Source organism: Psammomys obesus, unplaced genomic scaffold, assembly GCF_907164565.1.
Source record: "Psammomys obesus unplaced genomic scaffold, mPsaObe1.curated_primary_1811, whole genome shotgun sequence".
Classification (NCBI taxonomy): Eukaryota; Metazoa; Chordata; class Mammalia; order Rodentia; family Muridae; genus Psammomys; species Psammomys obesus.
This window is the reverse complement of record NW_026595410.1, coordinates 1-12,405: the sequence shown is the minus strand read 5'-3', so window position 1 is coordinate 12,405 and position 12,405 is coordinate 1. Positions and strand designations below refer to the sequence as shown.

The 12,405-nt window shown below is 50.9% G+C and overlaps 1 protein-coding gene across 1 annotated transcript; it reads left to right on the top strand.

Annotated features, from left to right (window-relative positions):
• Window positions 1-3,168: 3,168 nt before the first annotated feature.
• Window positions 3,169-12,124, top strand: LOC129685739 (serine protease 48-like). Its single transcript, XM_055619245.1, has 6 exons — window positions 3,169-3,211; window positions 4,620-4,664; window positions 4,994-5,156; window positions 7,273-7,532; window positions 8,417-8,583; window positions 11,822-12,124. Exons 1-6 carry the CDS (start codon window positions 3,169-3,171, stop codon window positions 12,056-12,058), a joined length of 915 nt encoding a protein of 304 aa, XP_055475220.1. The 3' UTR covers window positions 12,059-12,124.
• Window positions 12,125-12,405: the final 281 nt, after the last annotated feature.

Below are 12,405 nucleotides of genomic sequence, written 5' to 3'. Positions count from 1 at the left end.
GAGGCCAGCCTGGTCTAGAGTCAGAACAGCCAGGGCTACACAGAGAAACCCTGTCTCAAAAAACCGAACGATGTTCCTAATGTAGCATCCTTACTCTGTGACAGACTTCTCAAAACCTACTGACTTTGACCCCAGGGACACAGTGACTAGTAATAGTCCATTTGGAACACTCTTTAATACAACTGGCAAGGCAGCCGCCCCGCCGCCGCCAAGAATCATCTGATGCCAAAGGCCACCAAAGCCAAGGCTGGACATCAGCCTGCAGCGTCCACTGCCACAACTCTAAGCTGTCACCAAGGTGACGTTTGCTGAGAACTAAACTGAGAGCAGCGGCTGCCCCTCATGACCTGCTGAAAGAGACTGCATGCTGGCCCTGCACTAAATCATGAACCAGCGGTCCTCGTGAAGATCCACTGGTGTGTTATTTATTCCCAATCTGCAAAGATGAAGAGGTAAAGTTGTCCCCACGTCGCCATTTCCCGGTCGGCAGCTGGGGTACAGCACGGGTACAGCAGAAGCAGCGAGAGCGCCCTGACTGCCCCACCTGGGCCAGAAGCCAGCGCCCTCACAGGACACGGGAGGGGCGGCAAGGAGGGGCGCTCCTGGGTGTGAAGGTCCTGCAATCCTCGGTGCTTCCTTACGTTAGAACAGTCAGGGAAGCAGTAAAGGGCCTAGTGTTGATTGCTGAACCGAAATGAAGACGTCCGCAGAGGGAAGCAGAACCAGCAAAGGATGAAAGAGGCAAAGCAACCAGCGTTCCGTTTATAAGCGATCTTTGAGACCCCCAGTTGGTCCTGTCTTGGCCCAGCAGGACGCTGGAGAAAGGTGAAGGTGATTTGTTCAAGGCCACCAAGCCTACCTGTGAAAACAACAGTGCCGCAAAATAAAAACCACCAGAGCATTCTCCAGAACGACAGGAAGAATCTAGCTCGGATTTACAGAGGACTCCCGGGTTCCCTATTCTCTCTTTGAAAATATATACATATTTCCTTCCATCACCCAATGTCATTGCCACACCTACCAAGAAAACCTCACCTGTCCAATACCCGCTTTATCAACCTTCCTTCCTTCCTTCCTGAAAAGGGACTTGTTAGAGTGGGCGTGTTAAATCGGAATCCAAGCGGGAGAACACTCGCACCCCTCTCTAAGGTGTCCCACCTAGTGGTCTCCCCTCCCCCAACAGGCTGCTGCACACAGAAACCAGGTTAGGGCTTCAGAAAACACCCCGTGAGCCTCCTTACTTCCTCATGTCGTAATCTAGCTGGTCCTTTCATCCCCTGTATTTTTGGCAAATGGAGGTAGCTTTAGCACTCAGGTCTCTTTTTTCCTGATGAGAGCGCTGCCTAGGGGGCTGCATGTGCTTCCTATCCGAGACATCAAGAGGCACATGGCTGCCTCGTCCCACTTCTCGCCTTGCCACACTTGATCAGAGGGCTCAGAGGCACCAGAACTAAGACCCGAGTCCGCCTTTCAACTAAGGCTCCGTCTGCTCATGACCAGTCTCCCAATCAATTTTCATGATGTGTTGTAAGTGGCGACTTTCCAATTTTCTAAACTTTCTGCTAGTCCAAACACATTTATTAGCCAGACCCTGTCCCTCGCCACTGAGCCTAATTGGTTTCTGTGAACTATAATTTGTACAAGAAAAGCAGGACAGCTCTATTTTTTTTTCTCTCCAATTTTTAGAACAAGAAGCTGGTGCCCTCGTTACGTCCTATAGAGCCTGCTTCCAACAAAATTTAACAGACAGCAGCAGCAAAATACACTTTCATAGGACATTTTAACGAAAGAGAGAAAGGCACTCTGTGCAACCCAACTAAATTATAAACCGGCTGGTGAGAACTTCACGTTAGGACAGTGAGATCAAGCGCAGAACCCTGGAGAGTCACGGGACCCGAAAGTCTGCTCAAACCTTTACTCCTGATGAAGCAAAGGCCTGTCCAGAGCCCAAGGACCTGCAAGAGGACACAGGAGCTACCTGTTCTCCAGAAGCGACTCAGAGGCAAATGTCAAATGAAGAGCATCTCTTTCTGCAGGCTCGGGGCAGGGCTCTGTGCACACTTGGTAAACACGCTGCAGATTCCCAGTTCCCCGACCTTTAAAAGCTACATTCACAGTCAGAATCGTCTGTGAGCGCCACAAAGTGCCGCAAAGGTGGCTGTGATTAAAACAACAACAAAAATAAATAAGATGAAAAGCCAGAAGCCATAAATTGTAATATGATGACCTCACAGCAGTTGGTACAGTGGCGGCGCCAGCGTGAATGTGGACAGCTCAGACAGAGGAGCGAAGGGCCCAGGGAAGCCAGTGAGTTACCAGTGGAGACGGCGCCGGACCTGGCAGATGGACCGAGGAGAGTGGCTGAGAAGCACGGACCTGCTCACACGCCAGGGCAGCCGGGTGGGCACACTCGGAGGCCTGGTTTGTTCAAATGTTCGTTTCTAAACGCGCCTTTAAAATGTAGTTCTTACGTAAAGTAGGCTGGGCAGGACGGTCCTTGGCCGACAAGCTAACTCCTGGGAAGATCACTTTTATTGAGGCCAGCCTGGGACTCTCTCTCTCTCTCTCTCTCTCTCTCTCACACACACACACACACACACACACATACACACACACACACACGCATGCACACCAACACGCTTCCACGGTAAACGTCTTCATGACAATAGGGGGCAGGCTGAGGGCAACTGCACTGAAAAGCTGCTGGCCTGCTCTGACACGTTCCGGAGCCCGCCGCCCTCTCTTTAGCTAAGGCTAGCTCCCTGAGAGATTTAACCCAGCCGCGAGGGTCGCTGCGGCAGGAAGGGAGCCGGGACACTCTAACCGACGACGGCCAGTAATCCTGCTCTGCTCTGAGGCCTGCCCTGGCTGCCCACGCACCTGCCACCTGCCCCCTGGCTGCCCACGCACCCCCCACTGTTAACGCACGACCACTCTGTCCCCAGCTTGTTTTCCAGGAAGCCTGACTTGCGGGAACAAACGGATTTAACTCAGCGACGGGGCCATTCCCTCTTTCCCATTTCTCCTGTCCCCCTGCCACGTTCTTGCTGCGGACAGAAAAGCAGGGGGCGCTGCAGGGTCCCCTCGCTCCCGCCCACCGGCGCCATCCACGCGGGGACGCCTCCTCCCGGGGCCTGCGCAGGCAGCCGGCGGCACCAGGGCAGAGGCATGGGCCCTGCTGGCCTCCTGGCCCCGCTGCTGCTTACGCTGGGTGAGCGCTGGGCCAGAGCCTCGAGGGGAGAAAGCAGAGGGGTCCCGAACGGTAACGGACGGTGTCCGTCGTCACATCAGCTGAGACGCGGCGCCGCGGCCAGGGAAAGCGGTGAACCAACCGCAGGCCTCCTCTTCGCGGGACTCGCCATCAGTGCACGCACTGAAAACGTGAACTACGGCGCGTATGAACGGGCAGTAGACGTCACGAACAGGAAAGGGCACCTGAAATCGGGGTAACCCCAACACTGAGGAGAGCGGAGGACATACTCGTTCCAGTCACACCGGGCCACCCTTGGGGGAGTTCTAGGCACACCTAGCCCAACAGAACAGGTTGGCCTGCAACGGCCTCTCCGACAAGGAATCCTTTGGGCGGATAGGTGAAGGAGGGGTGACGGCTCGGCAGTGGCGCATTGGGCGATCACGCTCCAGCCCCAACAGCACAAGGGGTGGCCCTGGTGCTGCTCCAGGGGTTCACCTGGCGGGGGCCAGGAGAAACTGAGGAAGCACACACGGACACACAGAAAAGCTGGGGTTGGGTGAGCTGGGCTCTGATGGAGACGCGATAGCACCCCAGAAGCTCCGCGTGTTCGCTATATACAGCTGAGCAAGAGGATGGGGATCTTACACACAGACCAGCAGAGGCCGGGTGGACGGCCTCAGCTGGAGTCAGGCTTAGCTAATCTCTGTGAGAGCTGTCTTTGTTGGGGAGCAGCCTGCAGGCCACAAACTCTGGTGGGCGAAAGCCAGTGGACATTTTCTGCTCCTAATGTCGGCGTGAACCAGAGGCTTTGCCAGCCCTTGGAGCCTCACCCTGAGAGGTGAGCCTTTGCTCACCTTAGCCTTTGCCATTTTCCCACAGGTCTGAGCCTGGAGTCCTTGGCATGGCTGTGCCCATGTCAACTGTATTGGTGGACTCGGGACTGCATTCACTCGGGGTTTTCTCTGCTCCCTACGGGAGGAAGGCACCCCAGGCCCAGGAAAACCGCATTTTAGGCAGAGGAAACTGGCATGCTTCTGGCATGATAAATAACTTGTTTAGTTACTTCTCTGGCCCACGGTGGATTATAGGAAGGGAATGCTGTCAGCAGCAAAGAGCAAAGAAGTAGCAAAAAAGATAAAAATTGCAAAATGACAATTCACTTAGAGCAAACAGCATAAAGAATAAACAGCCTGTTTATTCAAAAGCATCTCAGGGTATCACTGTTACAAGGAAACACACCTGACGTTCTGAGGAGGTGAAAGGTGAACTTCAGTTTCTAATGGCCGCTATGCCATTATCCAGAGCCTCGCTCACTTCAGCTATTGGTAAATTTCGGCCTTACCATCTGTCTGGAAACCTTTCTGTTCAGCGAGCTTGAATATAAGACGTGTTACTACATATTAATGACACTGTGTGCTTTCCGTAGGGTCTTACCACTGCTCTTTTGCCAAAAAGGAAGATTTGCAGTCAGGTGAGTAGCGTCCACCCTGGATTAGGATTGCTGGATCTGAAAATTGGGAGGCTGGAGGCATGGCTCAGTGGTTAAGATCACTGCCTGTTCTTCCAGAGGTCCTGAGTTCAATTCCCAGCACCTACACGGTGGCTCACAAATGTCTATAACCATAGTCTCATGGGATTCGATGTGCTCTTCCGGTGTGCAGACAGACACGCAGACAAAGCGTTCATATACACAGAGTATATGAACACACACAGCAATGAGCCAGGGCTGACATCCTGGAAAGGGCTGCGATGGGAGTTCGGGGACAGGAGGTTCCATCTGCACCCCTCTTCTTTGCCCAGTGTGTGGACGCCCTGTATACCCTGGCCGCATCCTGGGCGGCCACAGTGCTGCTGCAGGCCGCTGGCCGTGGCAGGTCAGCCTGCGGTTTGACCAGGCCCACACCTGTGGAGGCTCCCTCCTCAGCGAGCGCTGGGTGCTGACGGCAGCACACTGCATAAAAAGGTGAGTTGCAGGGCTGGAGAGATGGCGCAGAGGTTAAGAGACTCTTCCAGAAGTCCTGGGTGCAATTCCCAGCACCCACATGGTGGCTCACAACTTCTACAGTGAGATCTGGTGCCCTCTTCGAGTGTACATGCAGGCAGAACATTGTATACACAATAAATCAGTTTTTTAAAAAGTGAGTTGTAGGTGGGAGCTGACACACAGAGGCTTCTCCAGAAATGTTTGCATGGCATCATGGGAGCCAAGAGATCAGTACCAGCCAGATCTGTGGGGCTACAGGGAACCCACATCCTCTTGGAGTGAATGCAACCAGAGGTCAGGGTGCAGACAGCTCATGTCTGAAATGCCAGCCAGGGTTTGTCTTGAGCTTTCGGTGCTCACAAACCCAGGCTGAGCTTTCCCAGAACCGCTCTGTGGTGAGGACTCTAAGGCAGCATAGTGGGCTAGAAGCAGACTCCAGCCCTGAGCCACTGCAGCTCATGATGGGGGCTCCTGGGCACCAGCAAAGTCAACCTGACCCTGACCCCAAGAATCTCAGACACAAGTATCTTTTTTTCTTTTACACCACAACATTGTAGCAACTAACTGTGAAACAACAGATAATTATTATGCACAGAAGTCAAAATGACAGGCTTTTCTGTTCACCACAGAAACTCAGGAAAATGGTGTATGACTTCAAAATGCTGAGGGAGGGTGTCTTTTTGGCCCAGAACTGTCTATTTTGCCCATATACAAACTATGAGTCAATAGGATACAAGCACAGACTTTGACAGATACACAGAGCCACAAGTATGCTCACCCATGTGTGGGGGCACGGAGGAAAACACGGATCTAGACAAGATGATGGGCATCTGTTTAACACACGAGAATTCTCAAGAAAATCGATCATCCAATATTCTCCAGAAATACTAAAAGGTTAGTCCAAGATGGAGTCGACCAGAACAAGAGGGCAGAGGGCCCAAAGGGGTGTGAGTGTGTGTGTGTGTGTGTGTAGGGGGTGGGTGACAGGCACCCAACAGGCCTGGATGTACTGAGGGCTGTTTCTAGCAGAGTTTCTGTTTCTAGCAGGGACAGTGACAGGCTTAGGAAGGGCATACAAAAACTAAGAAACAGAACGAGGCTACATTCTTAACTTCAGGAAGAGCAAAGGGCTTTCTGAGAAATGCAGTCACAAGGTCCAATCTCAGCTATAGCGCAGGAAGTTTACACAGTGATAAGAAAACATTGAGCTGACAAAGTGCCAGCCACGGCGCCGGGAAGAGGAGCGCGGGCCAAGCAGGAGGCCTGTCCCAGTTGTCTTCTGTGATGAAGACCACGGCTCCATCAACCCAGTGAGGACAGGGTTAGTCCGCTCCCAGCTGTCACCGTGCAGTGAAACAGGACAGGGGCGAGGCCACGGAGGAGCCTGCCCACCGGCTCGCCCCCTGCAGCTCGCTCGACCTGCCTCTTAACCCCCCACCCCAGCCCTGCCGGGGCCAGTGCACTCCACGTGGGCTGGGCCCTGCCACACCAATCCTCAACTGAGGAAGTGCCACAGGGGTGCCCACAGACCAGCGCCAGGGAGGTGTTTTCTCAGCTGATGCTCCTCTTCCCAGGTATTCAGCCGCGTCAAGCTGACAAAAAACTTACTAGGACAAGGCTGGACAATGTGTAAGAAAGCTCGGTGATCACCTTCTAATTACAAACTCAAGATCCAAAAACAGTGTGTGTGTGTCTGTGTGTGTGTGTCTGTCTGTCTGTCTGTGGGGTGGGGCGGGGGTATCAAGAAAGCAATATATGCTGTTTCTTAAAAATAATAGGGAAATCATTAAGGGCTAAAAGAGCTGAGAGTGACCGACTGCTTTCTCTCTCTCCCACACACACGCCCATAGAGACGGAAGGCTAAATGAGAGCAGCAGCAGTATGGAGGCACTCTGGCCACCAGCATGCAAGGGGAGAACACAGGAAGAGAGGCCAGGGCAGGGCACAGGAGCGAGAAGAGAAGAGACAGGAGCTCAGCTCAGCTGGAGCTTAGCTGGTGGGACGGTCCTACTCAGGACGGGCTGGAGAAAGGCAGAGTGTCCTGGTCTGCTGAGGGCCAGCACGTCACTTTACCCTTTCTCTCATCTCCTCTTAGGACTTGGCTCACATTTTTATACAGTGTGTGGCTTGGATCTGTTGACATAGACCACTCGAGTACAGGCAAGGAATCCTATGTGTCCAGAATCGTCATCCTTCCCAGACACGACGGCTTGGACGGAGACCTCGCCCTGCTGAGGCTGTCTTCCCCGGTCACCTTCACAGCCGCCATCTTGCCCATCTGCCTGCCCAATGTCTCAGCTCAGCTCACGGTCCCAGCGTCTTGCTGGGTGACTGGGTGGGGAGAAAAGGAGGAAGGTACAGCAAAGAGGGCACAGACAGGGTCTCTCGTGGCCCAGGCAGGCCCTGAACTTGCTCGTAGCCAAGGCTAGCCTGGACCTCATGCCCCTCTTATCTCACTCTCCTGGAATTACAGTGTACGCTACCACACCTGGCTCTAGCTAAGGTTTTTCTTTCTTTTTTTAAGATTTATTTGTTTATTTTATGTATGAGTGCTCTATTTACATGTACACCTGCATGCCAGGAGGGGGCATCAGATTTCAGTATAGATGGCCGTGAGCCACCGTGTGGGTGCTGGGAAATGAACTCAGGCCCTCTGGAAGAGCAGACAGTGCTCTTATCTGCTGAGCCCTCTCTCCAGCTCCTAGCTAAGGTTTTTCAACTAGATCAAATCCATCTCTAAGTCTTCAAATAAAATATCTTTGGACATTTACATGCTCATTTACTCCTGTGTCTTGCCTACAGTCTGGTTTTAACCGAGAGAAAAAGACCAACTATTTAAACACATGATAATCTTGACTTAATATTTGGAAAGTCACTTTGTTTTGGTGTGTGTACGTTAATGTGTTTACAAAATGTTATGTCAACATTTTCCAGAATGAAGTAGAGATATGACAGGAATTTATCTGGAAGCAGAAAAAACGAGAAGGAGAACAATTTTAGAATAATTTAGAACACCTACATTTTTACTTAATCAAAAGTTATCTGGATATTCTTTATTTAGAATGCTGGCAAACGTGCAAATCCTCAAGCACAAACAATGCCCATGTATTAGTTTTTTAAAATTTAACCACCTCGGAAGATCTTTCCATAGCAGGTACAGCTGGAAGGTGGCCGACTCCAGCTGTTGCCCTGGTCACGTCCCAGGCTGTTCAGTCTTTCTCTCCTGTCTTCCTCTGCAGGTCATTACCCCTCCACCCTCCAGGAAGCTGAAGTTCCCCTCATCACCAGCGAGGCATGCGAACAACTGTACAATCCGATCGGCTCCTTCCTGCCACAGCTGGAGCCGATTATCAAGGAAGACATGCTGTGTGCCGGCGACACTCGGGGGATGAAGAACAGCTGCAAGGTTAGCACTTGCTCTTGAGGCCTTTCCACGTGCCTGCCTGCCCTCCCTCCTTCCTTCCCGCTTTCCTTCCTGCCTGCCTGCCCTCCCTCCTTCCTTCCCGCTTGCCTTCCTGCCTGCCTGCCCTCCCTCCTTCCTTCCCGTCTTCCCTCCCTCCTTCCTTCCTGCTTTCCTTCCTTCCTGCCTGCCCTCCCTCCTTCCTTCCCGCTTTCCTTCCTGTCTTCCCTCCCTCCTTCCTTCCTGCTTGCCTGCCCTCCCTCCTTCCTTCCTTTTTTCCTTCCTTCCTGCCTGCCTGCCTGCCTTCTTTCCTGCCTTCCAGATCTCAAGGTGGATCTAGGTTGTTTTATCTGTAAATAAATTACAAACCAAGAAATGATGGATCTGACAATAATTCTCGAGGTATGCTGGACAGATCAACTGACCTATATCAATACTTAAATTTACTTCTTTTATTTTTAAGATTATAATTACATTACTTCCCCTTTCATTTCCTCCCTCCAACCCTCCAATGTCCTGATCCCTGACCTCAAATTCCTATCTAGATTCCCAAATACATACACAATCTGCTCCATCTGTATAATGTCACTTGTAGGCTTGTTTCCAGGCTGAGCGCTTGGTATCAGGTAGCCAGCTGGTGCGCTCTTCCCTGGGGAAGGCCGTTTCTCCCCTTTCGGTGTCCCTTCCTGGTCTGCAGTTCCTCGTGCAGGCCTGAGGCCTGGTGGTCTTTCCGCGCCCCCTTTGGCTGGTCTGTGGTGGAGACTCCCTGGGGACAGATTCTGACAGCTGAGCCGGGCTCCCAGTGAACCCCCAACCTGCTGGCTCGACCATCTTTCAGGCTCTCTTCCACAAGGCCCCCTGAGCCTTAGCTGTGGGGGCTGCACTGTAGACCTACCCCTTGGCATTAGGTTGTGATTTCCGTAATGCTGACCGGCGCCAGTTTAACTCCTTCAAACAAAAGACTTTTGCTATGAACCAGTGGCTCTCAACCGCCCTAATGCTGCGACCCTTTAATGCAGCTCCTCATGTTTGCTGACCCAACCATAAAATTATTTTAATTGCTACTTTGTAACTGTAATTTTGTTACTGTTATGAATTATAATGTTAATATCTGATATGTGGGCGCCGTGAAAGGTCATCCAATCCCCAAAGGGGTCATGACCCACAGAGTGAGAACCACTGATTAGGCCAATGAAGTGTGACCTGTTCTTACATTTTTAAAACCTATAATTTTTCATAAATATACTGACATAAGCACACAATTGCCCACTTTTAATTTTTCTTAAGACTATTTCATCATATACTTTTCAAATGTCATCTGGAATTCCCTGATCAACTGTCAGTCATCAGGGTTTGGGAGTGTTACTCACTGGTCCAGACCTACCTTCCATCCGTGAAGCCTTGGGTTTGGTTCCCAGCGCCACAAAAAGAAACCACCAACCCAGCGACTGACTTTTCCCTCATTCCACATGGTATAGGTTGCGATGCTGTGCTTGAATCCAGGCTCTGCTCCTCCCCCTCTCTCCTGCCCAGCATTTCTCCGTTCATGTCCTAACTGCTGTGGTGGCTGTGAGCTCTGTCCTCTCATCTCCTGCCAGGAGACTGTGGGTTTCTATTCAAGTTCTGGCGACCAGATATGCTAGGATAGGTCTATTTCAGAGAAACCCCCTTAAAGACAAAGTGTTATTCTTTTTCTTCTGAGGATCAACTCCAGTTTCTGTCTGCTCTTGTTGAGGTGGCTTCCTCGAGGTGGCTTTAACAGGTCACCTGTAGCCCAGCTGCTCTGAGAGCTGCAGCAAAGAATACAATATACCCTGGGTGCACACGGAACATCCCCCTGCACATGAACAGACCTTACCCACGGCTGCAAGCTAAGCCGGAGCATAGTCAGAGGACTGAAGTCATAAACAAAGCAGGATAAACGAACAGAATAAAGTTAGAGATGGATAACAGAAAAATACGAAGCGCTCAGATCTGGGGAAGTTATCAATATATTCTTAAATAACCAATGAGCCAAAAAGAAGGAAACAGTTTGATAGAAATGAAGTAAAGACACCTTACGGGTGGCGCTCAAGCAGGGGCCAGAGAGAAACCATCGTAAATGTCAGCCCTATGAGCAAGGATGTCTCAGTGAAGAAACTAATCTCTGTATTAAGACCCTGGGCAAGGAGGCCGGTGTGCAGGGTAGTCACACGGACCTGCCCAGTCTGTGCAAGGCCCTGGTTAGTATGATCACTGAAGGGGGGGAGGAAGGGAGAAAGGCAGCCACAAGAGGGCACGAGGGAGGGGCGCAGGGAGCACACTAGACCTGGAAAAATAACAACAGGAAGAAGGATTTTATTTCCTTTACCGAGAATAGAAAGACAATAAAAAAGTCAACAAAGGCAAAAGTTTGTTTTAAAATAAAACTGAAAAAAAGCTAGACTGTGAAATTAATACGCTGATATTAAAACTCATATGAAAATCAAATGGCCATAAACAGTCTTGAAAAAGGAGAAGAGAGCTGGAAGACTCAAACTTTCTGATTGCAAAGCTTCCTACAAAGGACAGTAATGCAAACAGCGCGGATAAGCCTGCCAAGTGAGCTGCGGACAGCCTCCATCTTCCAGTACAAAGAAAGAAGCCGACAGGCAAGCTCCTCATGGCTGTCATGATAACACAAAGCCAGTAAACCTGCGGAAAGGGCAAGGCCAGCGATTACATTAAGTCTCATTTTGGAGTGAGAAACTTAAAAAGAAACATCACATTAATTGTACTTTGCTTTTTCATGGTGTATCAGATGAACATTTAGAAATGGCTCATGTATTTTTCTAAGGTCCTTGCCATTTCTTTCCTTCTTTCTTTCTTTTTCTCTTTCTTTCTTTCTTTCTTTCTTTCTTTCTTTCTTTCTCTCTCTCTCTCTCTCTCTCTCTCTCTTTCCTTTTTTTGGTTTTTCAAGACAGGGTTTCTCTACGTAGCCTCGGCTGTCCTGGATTTGTAGAGCAGGCTGGCTGTGAACTCCCAGCGATCCACCTGCCTCTGCCTCCTGAGTGCTGGAATTACAGGCATGTGCCACCGTGCCCAGCTCCTGCCAATTTCAAACGCTATGATTCCAGAACTCCTGCGAGCTCTCCCTGAAGCAGTGGGAAGCCGCACAGCTCAGGGTCCAGCCCTGGTTCTGAAGAACTCTCCATCACCGAGGATGGAGTCCCCTCACCTCCCAGGCCTTCTCACTGCTGAGCTCAGATCTTTCTGTCTCCCTTAGGGCGATTCTGGAGGGCCTCTGTCATGTCACATTGATGGTATCTGGACCCAGATAGGTGTGGTAAGCTGGGGATTGTCGTGTGGTGAAAATCTTCCTGGAGTCTACACCAATGTGAGCTACTACCAAGAATGGATCCGTGCCATCATCTCCAGTGCTGGGGGCCGGCGCCGCGGCTGCAGTTCCGTGACCTCCCGTGCCTGGCTGTGCTACCTTCTCTGGTTCTCCTGGGCCTCCTGACTCTTGGTCTAACATGATACCAAGACCATACAAGAGCTGCTGCTGCTGCTGGGAACCAGTGGGGACGGGGTGTGGAGAGTAAGGCCTTGGCAGAGAGCACTGAGAGGCCCTGGCTTTCTGAGCTTTGTTCCCAAGGTTCTTCATGTTGTATGTTTCAGTGGTTGGAACGCAGTCAGCTAATAAATAAATAAGGCTACCCCTTCTGTGTGTGATACAGTTTTTTCTGTCCCAGAATAATATATCTTATGAGGGAGAAAGGGTGCTTTGTACGAATAAATATTTGTGAATGTGAGTTAAATTAAAAAAAAAAAATCAAGATGGTGGGTGAATCCTCAAGGAACTCCCTA

Excerpts from the sequence above, each read along its gene's own strand:
- LOC129685739 (XM_055619245.1), top strand. The coding sequence starts at position 3,169 with ATGGGCCCTGCTGGCCTCCTGGCCCCGCTGCTGCTTACGCTGG. Across the intron at positions 4,665-4,993 it reads AAAGGAAGATTTGCAGTCAG|TGTGTGGACGCCCTGTATAC; the intron begins GTGAGTAGCGTC and ends TTCTTTGCCCAG. Across the intron at positions 7,533-8,416 it reads GTGGGGAGAAAAGGAGGAAG|GTCATTACCCCTCCACCCTC; the intron begins GTACAGCAAAGA and ends CTTCCTCTGCAG.